Here is a 15,026-nt window from a genome sequence, read left to right on the forward strand (position 1 = left end):
TGCATCTGAGGGTGCTGAGGGAGTTGGCTGATGTGATTGCAGAGCCATTGGCCATTATCTTTGAAAACTCATGGCGACAGGGGCAGGTCCCGGATGATTGGAAAAAGGCAAATATAGTGCCCATCTTTAAAAAAAGAGAAGGAGAACCCAGGAAACTACAGACCGGTCAACCTCACCTCAGTCCCTGAAAAAATCATGGAGCAGGTCCTCAAGGAAATCATTTTGAAGCACTTGGAGGAGAGGAAGGTGATCAGGAATAGTCTACATGGATTGACCAAGGGCAAGTCATGCCTGACCATCCTGATTGCCTTCTATGATGAGATAACTGGCTCTGTGGATATGGGGAAAGCAGTGGATGTGATATATCTTGACTTTAGCAAAGCTTTTGATACAGTATTCTTGCCAACAAGTGTAAAAAAGTATGGATTGTATGAATGGACTATAAGGTGGATAGAAAGCTGGATAGATTGTCAGGCTCAACGGGTAGTGATCAATGGCTCCATGTCTAGTTGGCAGGCAGTATCAAGCGGAGTGCCCCAGTGATAGGTCCTGGAGTCGGTTTTGTTCAACATCTTCATTAATGATCTGGATGATGGAATGAATTGCATCCTCAGCAAGTTCGCAAATGACACTAAACTGGGGGGAAGAGGTAGATATGCTGGAGGGTAGGGATGGAGTCCAGAGTGACCTAGACAAATTGGAGGATTGGGCCAAAAGAAATCTGATGAAGTTCAACAAGGACAAGTGCAGAGTCCTGCACTTAGGACTGAAGAATCCCATGCACCACTATAGGCTGGGGACCAACTGGCTAAACAGCAGTTCTGCAGAAAAGGACCTGGGATTACAGTGGATGAGAAGCTGGGTATGAGTCGGGGTGTGCCCTTGTTGCCAAGAAGGTTAACGGCATATTGGGCTGCATTAGTAGGAGCACTGCCAGAAGATCGAGGGAAGTGTTTATTTCCCTCTATTCAGCACTGTTGAGGCCACATCTGGAGTATTGCATCCAGTTTTGGGCCCCCCACTACAGAAAGGATGTGGAAAAATTGGAGAGTCCAGAGGAGGGAAACAAAAATGATTAGGGGGCTGGAGCACATGATTTATGAGGAGCGGCTGAGGGAACTGGGCTTGTTTAGTCTGCAGAGAAGAGTGAGGGGGGATTTGATAGCTGCTTTCAACTACCTGAAAGGGGGTTCCAAAGAGGATGGATCTAGACTGTTCTCAGTGGTAGCAGATGACAGAGCAAGGAGCAATGGTCTCAAGTTGCAGTTGGGGAGGTCTAGGTTGGATATTAGGAAACATTATTTCACTAGTAGGGTGGTGAAGCACTGGAATGCGTTACCTAGGGAGGTGGTGGAATCTGCTTCCTTAGAGGTTTTTAAGGCCTGGCTTGACAAAGCCCTGGTTGGGATGTTACAGTTAGTGTTGGTCCTGCTTTGAGCAGGGGGTTGAACTAGATGACCTCCTGAGGTCTCTTCCATTCCTAATCTTCTTTGATTCTGTGATCCTGGGTGAATACCCTACCTCTTGTTGTTTGGTGTGGAGATAGGCAGCTTCTGGAAATGCCAACCAGCCTGAGCTCCATCGTCAGAATAGCATCTTGTCCAGTTTGTGAATCAGCAACCTGGGTTTAAGTGCCTATCTCCTTAAGAGGGGTGGGACTTAGGACACACCCCTCTCATTGGCATCTCCCATGGGCTACCTTAGGCAGCTCCCTGGCTAGTGTACCAAGTTTTTAAATTGCATTCTCAGGCTTGACTCCATACAATAAAGATGGGAGCTGGGAAGGAGGAGGCTGACCCTCATAACCTTTGGCCCAGTGGTTAGGTTACTCACCTGAGTTGGGACTCACAGAAGACCCCCTATTTCAAATCTCCCTAACTCAGCATTATTCCTGTCATTTGCTAGGTGCCTACAAGTTACACAATGTACACTTATGAAGTTTGCAGATGATACCAAGCTGGGAGATGTTACAAGAGCTTTGGATGATAGGATTAAAATTCAAAATGATCTGGACAAACTGGAAAAATGATCTGAAGTAAACAGGATTAAATTCAATAAGGACAATTGCAAAGTACTCTGCTTAGGAAGGAACAATCGGTTGCATGCATACAAAATGGGAAATGACTGCCTAGGAAGGAGTGCTGAAGAAAGTGATCTGAGAGTCCTAGTGTATCACAAGCAAAATATGACTCAACAGTGTTTGCTTTTTTGCAACAGTGTTACATCATTCTGGGATGTATTAGCAGGAGTGTTGTAAGCAAGACAAGAAATAATTCTTCCACTCTACTCCGTGCTGATTAGGCCTCAACTGGAGTATTGTGTCCAGTTCTGGGCATCACATTTTAGGAAAGATGTGGACAAATTGGAGAAAGTCCAGAGGAAAGCAGCAAAAATGTTTAAAGGTCTAGAAAACATGACCTATGAGGGAAGATTGACAACACTGGGTTTGTTTAGTCTGGAGAAGAGAAGATAGAGGGGAATATAACAGTTTTCAAGTAAAAGGTCATTACAAGGAGGAGGGGAAAAAAGTATTGTCCTTAATCTCTGCGGGTAGGACAGGAAGCAATGGGCTTAAATTACAGCAAGAGTGGTTTAGATTAGACGTTCGGAAAAACTTCTTAACTGTCAGGGTGCTTAAGCACTGGAACAAATTGCCTAGGGAGGTTGTGAAATCTCCATCATTATAGGTTTTTAAGAACAGGTTAGAAAAACACCTGTCTGGGATTGTCTAGTTATTACGTAGTCCTGCCATGGGTGCAGGGGATTGGACTAGATGACCTCTTGAGGTTTCTTCCAGTCCTACACTTCCATGATTCTATGATTGTACTGCTGGGTGTCAGAACGCCTAATTCCCATGGCGGATCCAGGTTTAAGACACTACCAAGAATAAATGAGAAGTCGCAGTTAATGACATTCTATACCTTGGGGGAGTGCCCTGTAACCCTCATATTCCTCATTTATATATAAAATTGTGATCTTGCATATAAAGCATGCTATGTAAGGTATCAGGGGAAAGGTTATGATCTTCTGAAAATCATTGTTCTATCTAAATATGTATATCATTAAGTTATGAAATTTGTATTGTATGGTTATCACTAAAATATGCTGTGGGCTTGGGAGGCGCCCAGATACTAGCTCTCCGGGGACAATGATAAGAGAGGTAACTAACGCCCAGCTGGATGCTGAACAGACATCACCAGCCATTGTCCAGCAGTGAAGTTATAATTCAATGATTCACTTGCACAAAGCCACACCAGGGGAATTGCTCAACCTTGACTGGGGACTCAGCAATGCCCAGCAGGCATGCCTGGACTTGTGTTCTCCAAGCACATGGATTAAGGGTATAAAACAGAACACAGGGGCCCCATGCTTGACCTGTTCTCCTGTCCCCACCTATGCTGCAAGCAACAAGGACACTCTGAAGACTCCAACAGAGAGGACTGGCCCAGGTTTCAAGGGTGAAACCTGTGTACTATGAACTGCACTATCCAGTGGGGTGAGAAAAACTGCTTAATCTAGATGTTACCCAGTCTAATAGGGTTGAGAGTTTAGACTGTGTACTTATATATTTTGTTTTGGTAACCATTCTGACTTTTTGCCTATCTTTTGTAGTCAATAAATTTGTTTAACTGTTTACCTTTACCAGTGAGTTTGCCTGAAGTATTTGGTAAGGGTATTTGCTCAGGTTTACAAAGGCTGGTGTATATCCACTTTCCATTGATGAAGTGGTGAACCAATTAATAAATTTGCACTGCTCATCTTGAGCAATGCAAGATGGTATATTCCTGAGGTACAAGGCTGGGAGCTGGGGTGGGGATTTGGCTGGTGCCTTTCTCTGTGTGATTCATGAGTGACTCTGGGAGCATTCATGCAATCTAGCTTGGTGTAGGGCTCCACATGCAGTTGTACTGAGTGATAACAGTGCCTGGAGGGGTTTGCTGCTGGTCACTAGCAAAGCATTGTGAGAGACAGCCCAACCTGGGGAGTTAAAGGGGCACAGCAGTCCCAGGCTGCACCCCGGGGATCCCGTCACAACAGTATACAAGATAAAGGGGGTTCTAGGTTTCTAGCATCAACGTAAATGTAGGAGCAGAACAGAGGCCTTTCAGAGCTTCTCAAAAAGTAATAATCAAATTCCATCACAGCATGGAAATCTTACCTCAGCCTCTGCACAACTCAGTTCTAGGAAGGTGCTGATGGGAACACTGAGCCTTGGGATGGCTCTAGGGGATCAGATTGTTGCTTTGGTGGGTGTGCATGAAAACTCTGTGGGCATGGGGAAGGCAGTTACACCTTGTGTAAAATTAATATGGCTAATGTTATCGAGGTTAAACTATATGGAAGGAATGTGCATTTTCCCAGGATGTGTACTGTGCTAAAATTTGAAGCTGTGTCTCAGCTATTACCTGAGAATAAACTTAAAACTAGGTACAGCAGAGAAACTATTGCAAACATGGTCTGTTGTACAAGAGGGGAAACTGAGGTACACCACCTCATGAATTTCATAAATGACCAGTGAGTGGGGTAATTCACTAGGCTGACTATAGAACAAAATAAGGACAGCCTGGAGGTAATTCTTCTGTTTTTCCTGCAATTAGCAAGAAAATTTGTAAAAGAAAGTGATATTATTAATTATTATTATTAAGCAATAATCTGTCCCCACTAGGGGGGTGGAAATTGTTTCTTTTGTTTTTCAGACACTCTACAAGCAAGCTGGCGCCAGCGGGAAAATTAAGGAGCTCACTGGGAATCAATGGAGGGGTGTGTAAAATAGTGTAAATCAACAGAAGATGTTTGGATGTGCCCCTCTCCTATGACTATGGAGGAGCAGAATCAATGGCCTGTGCAAGGGGTGGACAATTGGGGGTACTGTGTATAAGGTATTTTGCTGGGAACGTACATATTACTGGAGGCACAATTACACCAGCCCATAACTAAACTACACACATCTACATGCTGCTATCTGGACTTTGGTGCACAAATGAATCTGTGAATCTTATTGCTGTGAATAATCAAACCAGGGCATACTGCCTGATTCCATACCAAGTGGTCAAGCTGGTTTGGACAATATCCCATTTCTCTGTGAACATTCAGTGGACTTATGATTTGGACAAAAGCAAGTAAAACCTCCAGGGGCAGCTTGTTGCAACTACCAGCAACTGGACACGTAAGATCATGACCCTGTTGAAGGAGGAGAGGCAGTGTCTCGGTGGTGTCTCGGATGTTGGACCATATTGCAGTGGTCAGGACTCGGTGTTCCTGTGAACTTTGTATTGTTAACTGTACTTGTGTTATGTTGCATATGAAGATAACCTATAAGTAATGTAGTAAGTCCTCCAAACCCTGCAGTGTACTAGACAACGTGGACCCAACCATTTCGGGCCCACTATAATGGGAAGTTGGGAACACTAATTGGAATAGGTGTGGTATGCCTGTACGAGAGAAGGTGCAGGGCACTATACTACACAAGGGGCAGTGGGACAAATGGAATATCGACACCTTCCACCTTGATGCCTGGCCCTATCAGGAAATGTGTCACCATAGGTCCTATGCTTTTTCAGGGATACTTGGGCAGGAGGATCCCAAAAGGAAAAGAAAAAAAAAGGGGTGGAGTGTTAGGATATAGATATTCAGGCCTGTCTGTAAAGGCCTATACACTAAGCATTTAGGTGTATTCTTATCACTTGGCTAGTTAGAGGTATAAAAGAAAGAAAAATCAAAATCACTGTCTGCCGGTGTAAAGTCCTTCTCTTACTGTGACAGTCTGAGGTCTATTCTTAGGCTAAGGCCTTTGGCTAAGCAGCAGAGGCAGCCATAATCTGGGAAGCGACCGGACACCTCCTCACATTCCAAACTAGTCGCATTGAAATAAGGTGCTATTGGGCTGTTGGAATACAATCCTGTCCTGAGAGTGCCTATCACCTCCAGAGAAAGGGAAGTGCCTAGAAAATGTAAAAGGAAACTTAGTTTGATAGCATCCTGTCTGGCAAGAACTCACTTATCAATAGCTGGGATGTGAAATCCTCACTTCTGTATTGTTTTGTTATTATAGTTCCCAGTTTGCTACTGTTTGTCTGTATAATCTTTTTCTAGTTCTGTGATTGTTCCTGTCTGCTGTATAATTAATTTTGCTGGGAGTAAACTAATTAAGGTGGTGCGATATAATTGGTTAAATAATCATGTTACAATATGTTAGGATTGGTTAGTTAAATTTCAGGAAAATGATTGGTTAAGGTATAGCTAAGCAGAACTCAAGTTTTACTGTATAGTCTGCAGTCAATCAGGAAGTGGGTGGGTGGATGGGGGAAATAGGAATCATAGAATATCAGGGTTGGAAGGGACCCCAGAAGGTCATCTAGTCCAACCCCCTGCTCAAAGCAGGACCAATTCCCAGTTAAATCATCCCAGCCAGGGCTTTGTCAAGCCTGACCTTAAAAACCTCTAAGGAAGGAGATTCTACCACCTCCCTAGGTAACGCATTCCAGTGTTTCACCACCCTCTTAGTGAAAAAGTTTTTCCTAATATCCAATCTAAACCTCCCCCACTGCAACTTGAGACCATTACTCCTCGTTCTGTCATCTGCTACCATTGAGAACAGTCTAGAGCCATCCTCTTTGGAACCCCCTTTCAGGTAGTTGAAAGCAGCTATCAAATCCCCCCTCATTCTTCTCTTCTGCAGGCTAAACAATCCCAGCTCCCTCAGCCTCTCCTCATAACTCATGTGTTCCAGTCCCCTAATCATTTTTGTTGCCCTTCGCTGGACTCTCTCCAGTTTATCCACATCCTTCTTGAAGTGTGGGGCCCAAAACTGGACACAGTACTCCAGATGAGGCCTCACCAATGTCGAATAGAGGGGAACGATCACGTCCCTCGATCTGCTCGCTATGCCCCTACTTATACATCCCAAAATGCCATTGGCCTTCTTGGCAACAAGGGCACACTGCTGACTCATATCCAGCTTCTCGTCCACTGTCACCCCTAGGTCCTTTTCCGCAGAACTGCTGCCTAGCCATTCGGTCCCTAGTCTGTAGCTGTGCATTGGGTTCTTCCGTCCTAAGTGCAGGACCCTGCACTTATCCTTATTGAACTTCATCAGATTTCTTTTGGCCCAATCCTCCAATTTGTCTAGGTCCTTCTGTATCCTATCCCTCCCCTCCAGCGTATCTACCACTCCTCCCAGTTTAGTATCATCCGCAAATTTGCTGAGAGTGCAATCCACACCATCCTCCAGATCATTTATGAAGATATTGAACAAAACCAGCCCCAGGACCGACCCTTGGGGTACTCCACTTGATACCGGCTGCCAACTAGATATGGAGCCATTGATCACTACCCGTTGAGCCCGACAATCTAGCCAGCTTTCTACCCACCTTGTAGTGCATTCATCCAGCCCATACTTCCTTAACTTGCTGACAAGAATACTGTGGGAGACCGTGTCAAAAGCTTTGCTAAAGTCAAGAAACAATACATCCACTGCTTTCCCTTCATCCACAGAACCAGTAATCTCATCATAAAAGGCGATTAGATTAGTCAGGCATGACCTTCCCTTGGTGAATCCATGCTGGCTGTTCCTGATCACTTTCCTCTCATGCAAGTGCTTCAGGATTGATTCTTTGAGGACCTGCTTCATGATTTTGGAATGGGGGTGGGGAAATTGGAATCATGTTTGGCTAAGGGCGGGAATGGGAACAGGGACACAGGTGTAAAGCTCTGTGGTGTCAGAGCTGGGAAGGGGGACACTAAGGAAGGAAAGTGGAATCATGCTTGCTGGAAGTTCACCCCAATAAACATAAAATTGTTTGCACCTTTGGACTTCGGGTATTGTTGCTCTCTGTTCATGTGAGAAGGACCAGGGAAGTAAGTGGGTGAAGAAATAAGCCCCCTAACAGGTGCTTTCATTCTCTGCTTTAGTAACTGATGCATGTCCTCATTGCATGGCCACTCCAGCCTGGCCTGACCCTTCTGAGATTCAGGGGAATTGGCAAAAGTGTTATTCACTTGGCCCATCCCTAGCCAGGACAATTCTTCTGTTTGTGTTCTGTGTGGATTCTCTGATGTGAAATAAGGTTTGAGCTCTGACTAAAGCTGTTCTCACACTGATTGCATCGGTAGGGTCTCTCTCCTGTGTGGATTCTCTGGTGATTAGTGCGGGCTGAGCTCTGACTGAAGCTTTTCTCACAGTTGGGGCACCTATAGGGCTTCTCTCCCTTGTGGATTCTCTGATGTGCAGCAAGGTTTGAGCTTGCACTGAAGCTTTTCCCACATTCTGGACATTTAAAGGGTTTCTCCCCTGTGTGGCTTCTCTGGTGAATAATGAGGTATGAGCTCTGACTAAAGCTTTTCTCACAGTTGGGGCACCTATAAGGCTTCTCTCCCCTGTGGATTCTCTCATGTGCAGCAAGGTGTGAGCTCACACTGAAGCTTTTCCCACATTCCAGGCATTTAAAAGGCTTCTCCCCCGTGTGGATTCTCCGGTGAATAATGAGGTGTGAGCTCTGACTGAAGCTTTTCCTGCAGTCGGGGCAGTTATAGGGTTTCTCACCAGTGTGGATTCTTTGATGCTTAATAAGGTGTGAGCTCTGATTGAAGCTTTTCCCACAGTCAGGGCAGTTATAGGGTTTCTCTCCCACGTGGATTATCTGATGATAGGTGAGGGCTGAGATCTGTCTGAAGCTTTTTTCACAGTCAGGGCACTTGTAGGGTTTTTCTCCTGTGTGGATTCTCTGGTGAGTAATAAGGGCTGATCTCCACCGGAAGCTTTTCCCACAATCACTGCATGTGTAGGGTCTCTCTTCTGTGGGGACTCTCTGCTGAGCAATATCTTTGATTTGGTTGTCCCCTCTTCTCTTCTGAGTGGATTTACTGTGTCTCTCCCTTGGCTGGTTTCCCTGCTGCCTCTCTGGCCTGTGCTGACTATCCCAGGCATATACATGATCAGGATTCTGGGAAACATCCCCGTTGGCTTTCCCTGATACCGTCCTGTGCAAATCTACCTGCTCAGGAACTTGCTGTTGAGGATTCTCCTTGTTCTTACTCAGTGTCGCATTACCTGCTGGGACAGAGAGAGAATGCAGACAGGAGTCACTGCCTGTGCTGGGGCAGAGTGGGAGGGGAAAGAAACCTCAGAAAGAGAAAGAGAAAATGGGGGAACAAACACACAACTGCTGGGGAGATTGAAATGTCAGGAGCTGAATCCACCCTATCCTTTCAAACCCTTTCCTCAAGAGGAGAGAGAGGAGGGGACTCATCCTTCCTCTACATCCTCTGAATATAGATGAAGGCAGGGGCTGAAGGGTCAGGCAAGCTTGATGAAAACCTGTGAGTGACGTCTGCCATGAGGATACAAGAATTGGTTTCTCAGTCAGTTTAGCTGTTTCCTTACCTATGTGGGCTTCTCTCAGGATCTCCCTTTCCTCATAGCCCTGGAGATTGGGGACCCACGGCTCCTCCCCTTGTTCCAGTCGGGAGATCACGTCAGGCTTGGGAATTGGAAATCCTGTATCGGGGCGGGGGGTGGTGGTGGAGGGGAAGGACACAAGTGTTGATCTTGTTCATAAGGTCAGGACTATTAGTAGTTCCAGACCCAGGATTTGAATAGCCTGCCCAGAGAGGCTCCTTCCTCTCCCCACCCCCATCCTAGAGAGATAGGGCTATAAATCATACAATAGCCCATGGTGACACACTAATCTGGAGCAAGGATTCATCCAGTCTGCCCAAAGAACGCCCTTAATTTATTCCCATGGTGAGTTGAGCAGAATTGCTACACTCTTTAGCTATCTGGGGTATAACCAGTTTTCAGCCAATCCACCCCACCCCCATAATGCATCTCAGGACATCCAGGGCTGTGAGTCACCTTGTTATCACCAGCCTCCAGCATGAGGGAGTCTTATCTGGGTAGCAGAGGCCTGTCCTGACATGAGTAATTGACACATGGGGGGAGGCCCCATTACTTGGAGGATGGGATTAGGGAGGGTAAACAGATTGTTGCTAAATAAAATAAGACTATAGGTCAGTAGGCTAAAAAGACAGAATATCTGTGCCAGCTAAGATAAGAGGGAGAACACCCTGGGGAGGGAGAATCATTTACTAACAATGGAGAAGATAAATTAGGAAACTAGAGATGAGGTAAAGACTGTGTCAAGTGTCCTCTAGGATACACCAGTCCTACCTTTGCCTTGCAGGTTGACAACAGATGTGCTCCAGGCCCTGAAGCCCCAGTCACATCAGTAAAAAGAAAAGGAGTACTTGTGGCACCTTAGAGACTAACCAATTTATTTGAGCATAAGCTTTCGTGAGCTACAGCTCACTTCATCGGATGCATACTGTGGAAACTGCAGAAGACATTATATACACAGAGACCATGAAACAATACCTCATCCCACCCCACTCTCCTGCTGGTAATAGCTTATCTAAAGTGATCACTGTCCTTACAATGTGTATGATAATCAAGTTGGGCCATTTCCAGCACAAAGCCAGGTTCTCACCTCTCCACCCCCAAAACACACACACACACACAAACTCACTCTCCTACTGGTAATAGCTCATCCAAACTGACCACTCTCCTTACAATGTGTATGATAATCAAGGTGGGCCATTTCCAGCATAAATCCAAGTTTAACCAGAATGTCTGGGCGGGGGGGGGGTAGGAAAAAACAAGGGGAAATAGGCTACCTTGCATAATGACTTAGCCACTCCCAGTCTCTATTTAAGCCTAAATTAATAGTATCCAATTTGCAAATGAATTCCAATTCAGCAGTTTCTCGCTGGAGTCTGGATTTGAAGTTTTTTTGTTGTAAGATAGCGACCTTCATGTCTGTAATTGCGTGACCAGAGAGATTGAAGTGTTCTCCGACTGGTTTATGAATGTTATAATTCTTGACATCTGATTTGTGTCCATTTATTCTTTTACGTAGAGACTGTCCAGTTTGACCAATGTACATGGCAGAGGGGCATTGCTGGCACATGATGGCATATACCACATTGGTGGATGTGCAGGTGAACGAGCCTCTGATAGTGTGGCTGATGTTATTAGGCCCTGTGATGGTGTCCCCTGAATAGATATGTGGGCACAGCTGGCAACGGGCTTTGTTGCAAGGTTAGGTTCCTGGGTTAGTGGTTCTGTTGTGTGGTATGTGGTTGTTGGTGAGTATTTGCTTCAGTTTGGGGGGCTGTCTGTAGGCAAGGACTGGCCTGTCTCCCAAGATTTGTGAGAGTGTTGGGTCATCCTTCAGGATAGGTTATAGATCCTTAATAATGCGTTGGAGGGGTTTTAGTTGGGGACTGAAGGTGACGGCTAGTGGCGTTCTGTTATTTTCTTTGTTAGGCCTGTCCTGTAGTAGGTGACTTCTGGGAACTCTTCTGGCTCTATCAATCTGTTTCTTCACTTCTGCAGGTGGGTATTATAGTTGTAAGAATGCTTGATAGAGATCTTGTAGGTGTTTGTCTCTGTCTGAGGGGTTGGAGCAAATGCTGTTGTATCGCAGAGCTTGGCTGTAGACGATGGATCGTGTGGTGTGGTCAGGGTGAAAGCTGGAGGCATGTAAGTGTCACGGCTAACCTGGTGGCTGAACTTTGTGACTTTGTCCTTTCCCATAACTATTTTACATTTGGGGACAATGTATACCTTCAGATCAGCAGATCAGGGTGAAAGCTGGAGGCATGCAGGTATGAATAGCGGTCAGTAGGTTTCCGGTATAGGGTGGTGTTTATGTGACCACTGTTTATTAGCACTGTAGTGTCCAGGAAGTGGATCTCTTGTGTGGACTGGACCTGGCTGAGGTTGATGGTGGGATGGAAATTGTTGAAATCATGGTGGAATTCCTCAAGGGCTTCTTTTCCATGGGTCCAGATGATGAAGATGTCATCAATATAGCGCAAGTAGAGTAGGGGCATTAGGGAACGAGAGCTGAGGAAGCGTTGTTCTAAATCAGCCATAAAAATGTTGGCATACTGTGGGGCCATGCGGGTACCCATAGCAGCGCCGCACATTCACATTCACCAGGGCCCTGGGCTGGGACCCAGTGGAGTAGGGAGGGCCTGGGTCCCCTTACCACAGCTGCCACCCACCCCCAGGTGATGGCCCACTTCTCCCCATTGGCCATCAGGCCATGCAGTCCCCCATCCAAAATAGGGGGCACTTATATTGACTCTGGCCATTAGGCTGCAACACCCTGAGGCTAAGGGTGGTCAGGAGAACTCAGCAGCGGGGCTATAACAGCCCCTACCCTGCCCCAACAGGGGGATGGGGTGTGCTTGCCCTGCGACTTGTCGTTACTAAATTTCATCTTGTTAAATCAGACCAGTTCTTCAATTTGTCAAGGTCATTTTTAATTATAATCCCGTCCTCCAAAGTGCTTGTAATCCCTCCCAGTCTGGTGTTATCCGCAGATTTGATAAACACACTCTCCACTTTATTATCCAAGTGTCTAACTGCAGTGAAGACATACCTAATGGGGCATCTGTGTCTAGCTCTCCCGAGTCCCTTTGAAAGCCACAGACTTAGTGAATTAGAAGAGCTCAGACACGGAGCCTGTGGTTATGCCAGGAACTGAAGCCATCTCTCCTGAGATCCAGGGCCATGCCTCAAACACAAGAAGAGCTCTCCTCACTGTTTTCTACTATAGTGATATGCCCCACAGAACACTTCCAGACCATAAAGTACTTCATTAACCCTCACTCTGCCCCCAGATGCTTCAGAGACTCCAAATTGTCTAATAACCAAGGGAACGGAAATCCTTACCCAGTGAGGTCACAGTCTCATAATTCTCCTGCATGACGTCCCTGTAGAGGGCTCTCTGACACGGGTCCAGCAGAGCCCATTCCTCCTCGGAGAAATGCACAGCCACCTCCTCGAAGGTCATTGGATCCGTTGCAGCCATGTCCCAGGTTGATGGGACAATCTGGAGCAAAATGTGGATGTTATTTTCCAGCCTGTCCGCATGAGAAGGGCAACAGGGGAGGCTTCAGTTTGCACCATGGGGGTTCAGTTTTGAGCATTGATACTGTTGAAAGGCTGCTTTTCGCAGCTTTCTGATGCTTTAATATTAAACATGTGTGAGAGTATTTGTGGGATGAGAATTTAAGAGTCATAGATTCAGAGACTTTAAGGTCAGAAGGTACCATTAGATCATCTAAACTGACCTCCTGTATATCACAGGCCATTAAATTATCCCAGTATGTACCTAAAGCCTGATTTTTGGGAAGTTCATCTAGTGTTGATCTGAAAACATCAAGCGATGGAAAATCCACTACTTCCTTTGGTCATTTTTACCAGTGGTAATTACCTTCATGATTAAATATTTGTGACAAATTTCTGATTTGATTACCTCTAGCTTCAGCTTCCAGCTGCTTGTTCGTGCTAAGCTTTCAGCTGCAAGACTAAAGAGCCCTTGAGTACACATTTTCTCTTCATGATGGTAGTTATACAGTGTAATAAAGTCACCTTTCAGTCTTTCAGCATATTCATTTTTAAAGATAGACCCAACGATACACCACTGCCCTTAATCAAAAGTGCCTGGACTGCTTCTAACCCACCCCCCTGGCGTGTATTAGCACATTCCCACAACCTGGAACTTGGGCTGGGGGGGGGGGGGGTTGTGCTAGGGCTGTTATTAATAAAGGTGGCACTACTTACTTCCTCTGCCTGGGGGCATTCACTCTCCCTCCCGGCGCTGGCTCGGCTCCTGCAGGCGCTCAGGGGGGCAGAGCCTGGGGGGGTCAGAGAGGGCAGCAGCTCCGGGACTCGCAGACCCCCGCCCCTCCCCCAGGAGCAGAGCTGGGGTGAGGAGGGGCCCTTGGTGCAGAGTAGGGTGTCCAGATGTCCCGATTTTATAGGGACAGTCCCGATATTTGGGGCTTTTTCTTATATAGAGACCTATTACCCCCCACCTGTCCCGATTTTATAGGGACAGTCCCGATATTTGGGGCTTTTTCTTATATAGAGACCTATTACCCCCCACCTGTCCCGATTTTTCACACTTGCTGTCTGGTCACCCTGGCGCAGAGTCACTTTCCTGCCCAGCCCTTCCCCCGGGTCTCTCCCCTCACCTGCAGGCTCCGGCTCAGGGGCTGGTGTCGGCAGAGCCCGGGGCTGCTTCCAGCCCCCGGAGAAAGTCCCGCGGCTGGGCCCCGAGGGGCGCTGGGGAAGGGCTCTCCCCGCACACACCCCGCTGGGCAGCGGCAGCGGCTCAGCCCGGGCTCCGGCTCACGATGGAGGCGGCGGCAGCGTCTGACCCGGGAAGCTCAGCCCCGGAGCTGCAAGATCCAGAGGAACTTCCCCGCCCTTAGCAACAAGCAGCGCGGGCTGGGACCACAGGTTAACCCCTCCGCTGCCTGACGCTAGCCAGAAGCCCGCTCTCCTTCCTGAAAATAGCAGGAGCCTTGAGCCAAAAATTAGACACAGTCGCAGAGAAATGTGTCACCTGCAACCATCCACAGCTACGGGTACCCCAGGGACCAGGTGCCCATCAGCCCTGGAGTAATTTATTGTATATTCCCACCAGCAGCAGTCCCCACTCCTTGTAAATTAACCCTCCCCTATTTGCTTCTCATCTGTATCTGCTGTGTGGGGGAGAGGGGAGAAGGTAAAAATTGATATAACCATGATCCTTAGACTCCCCCTTAAGGAGACCCGGAGTCGCAGGCTGGGGATCTGGCATGGGGGCTCTGCTATCACAGCTGTTGATGGACCCAAGACCCATTCAGGCTGATATGGTGGGTGGCAGAGAAATAAATTACCAAGGTTTTGAGGATTGTCAAAAGGCTGAGATGCCCTCTTGGGGCTGCTGAAGGGAAGGGGTTTTAATGGCCCCACTCTAGTTTGTTTTAAATATTATTTCTACTTGCTGGGGCTGTTTAAAAATCAAATGGCCAGATATTCATGTGGTATGAATTGTCCAAGCTCGACTGTTTCCAGTGCAGCTTCCTACTGTTCACAATCTGGCCCCATCATCACCTCTAGTAGACTGAAGTCCTTTCACACCAGTTGGGGTTCTGATCCAATGGCAATATAAGAATGGCCATACTGG

General features: G+C 46.8%; 1 protein-coding gene across 4 annotated transcripts; it reads right to left on the reverse strand.

Moving 5' to 3' along the window:
• Positions 1–7,536: 7,536 nt before the first annotated feature.
• Positions 7,537–14,223, reverse strand: LOC125629165 (uncharacterized). Of its 4 annotated transcripts, none has more exons than XM_048834480.2 (4): positions 14,047–14,223; positions 12,740–12,899; positions 9,383–9,496; positions 7,537–9,049 (listed from the first exon to the last, which is right to left on the reverse strand). In XM_048834480.2, the coding sequence occupies exons 2-4, from the start codon at positions 12,876–12,878 to the stop codon at positions 8,010–8,012; spliced, it is 1,293 nt and encodes a 430-aa protein (XP_048690437.1). In that variant the 5' UTR covers positions 12,879–12,899; positions 14,047–14,223; the 3' UTR covers positions 7,537–8,009. The 4 variants fall into 4 exon arrangements, with proteins under 4 accessions (XP_048690437.1, XP_048690436.1, XP_048690439.1 ...); XM_048834479.2 differs by having other exon boundaries at positions 7,537–9,052; XM_048834482.2 differs by lacking the exon at positions 9,383–9,496.
• Positions 14,224–15,026: the final 803 nt, after the last annotated feature.

The sequence above is a fragment of the Caretta caretta genome, chromosome 14, assembly GCF_965140235.1.
Source record: "Caretta caretta isolate rCarCar2 chromosome 14, rCarCar1.hap1, whole genome shotgun sequence".
Taxonomy (NCBI): Eukaryota; Metazoa; Chordata; order Testudines; family Cheloniidae; genus Caretta; species Caretta caretta.

Coding starts and splice junctions, on each gene's coding strand:
- LOC125629165 (XM_048834479.2), bottom strand. CDS start 12,878: ATGGCTGCAACGGATCCAATGACCTTCGAGGAGGTGGCTGTGCATTTC. Junction 9,497..12,739: donor TGAGACTGTGACCTCACTGG/GTAAGGATTTCC, acceptor GCCCCGATACAG/GATTTCCAATTCCCAAGCCT. Junction 9,053..9,382: donor CCTGAGAGAAGCCCACATAG/GTAAGGAAACAG, acceptor TCTCTGTCCCAG/CAGGTAATGCGACACTGAGT.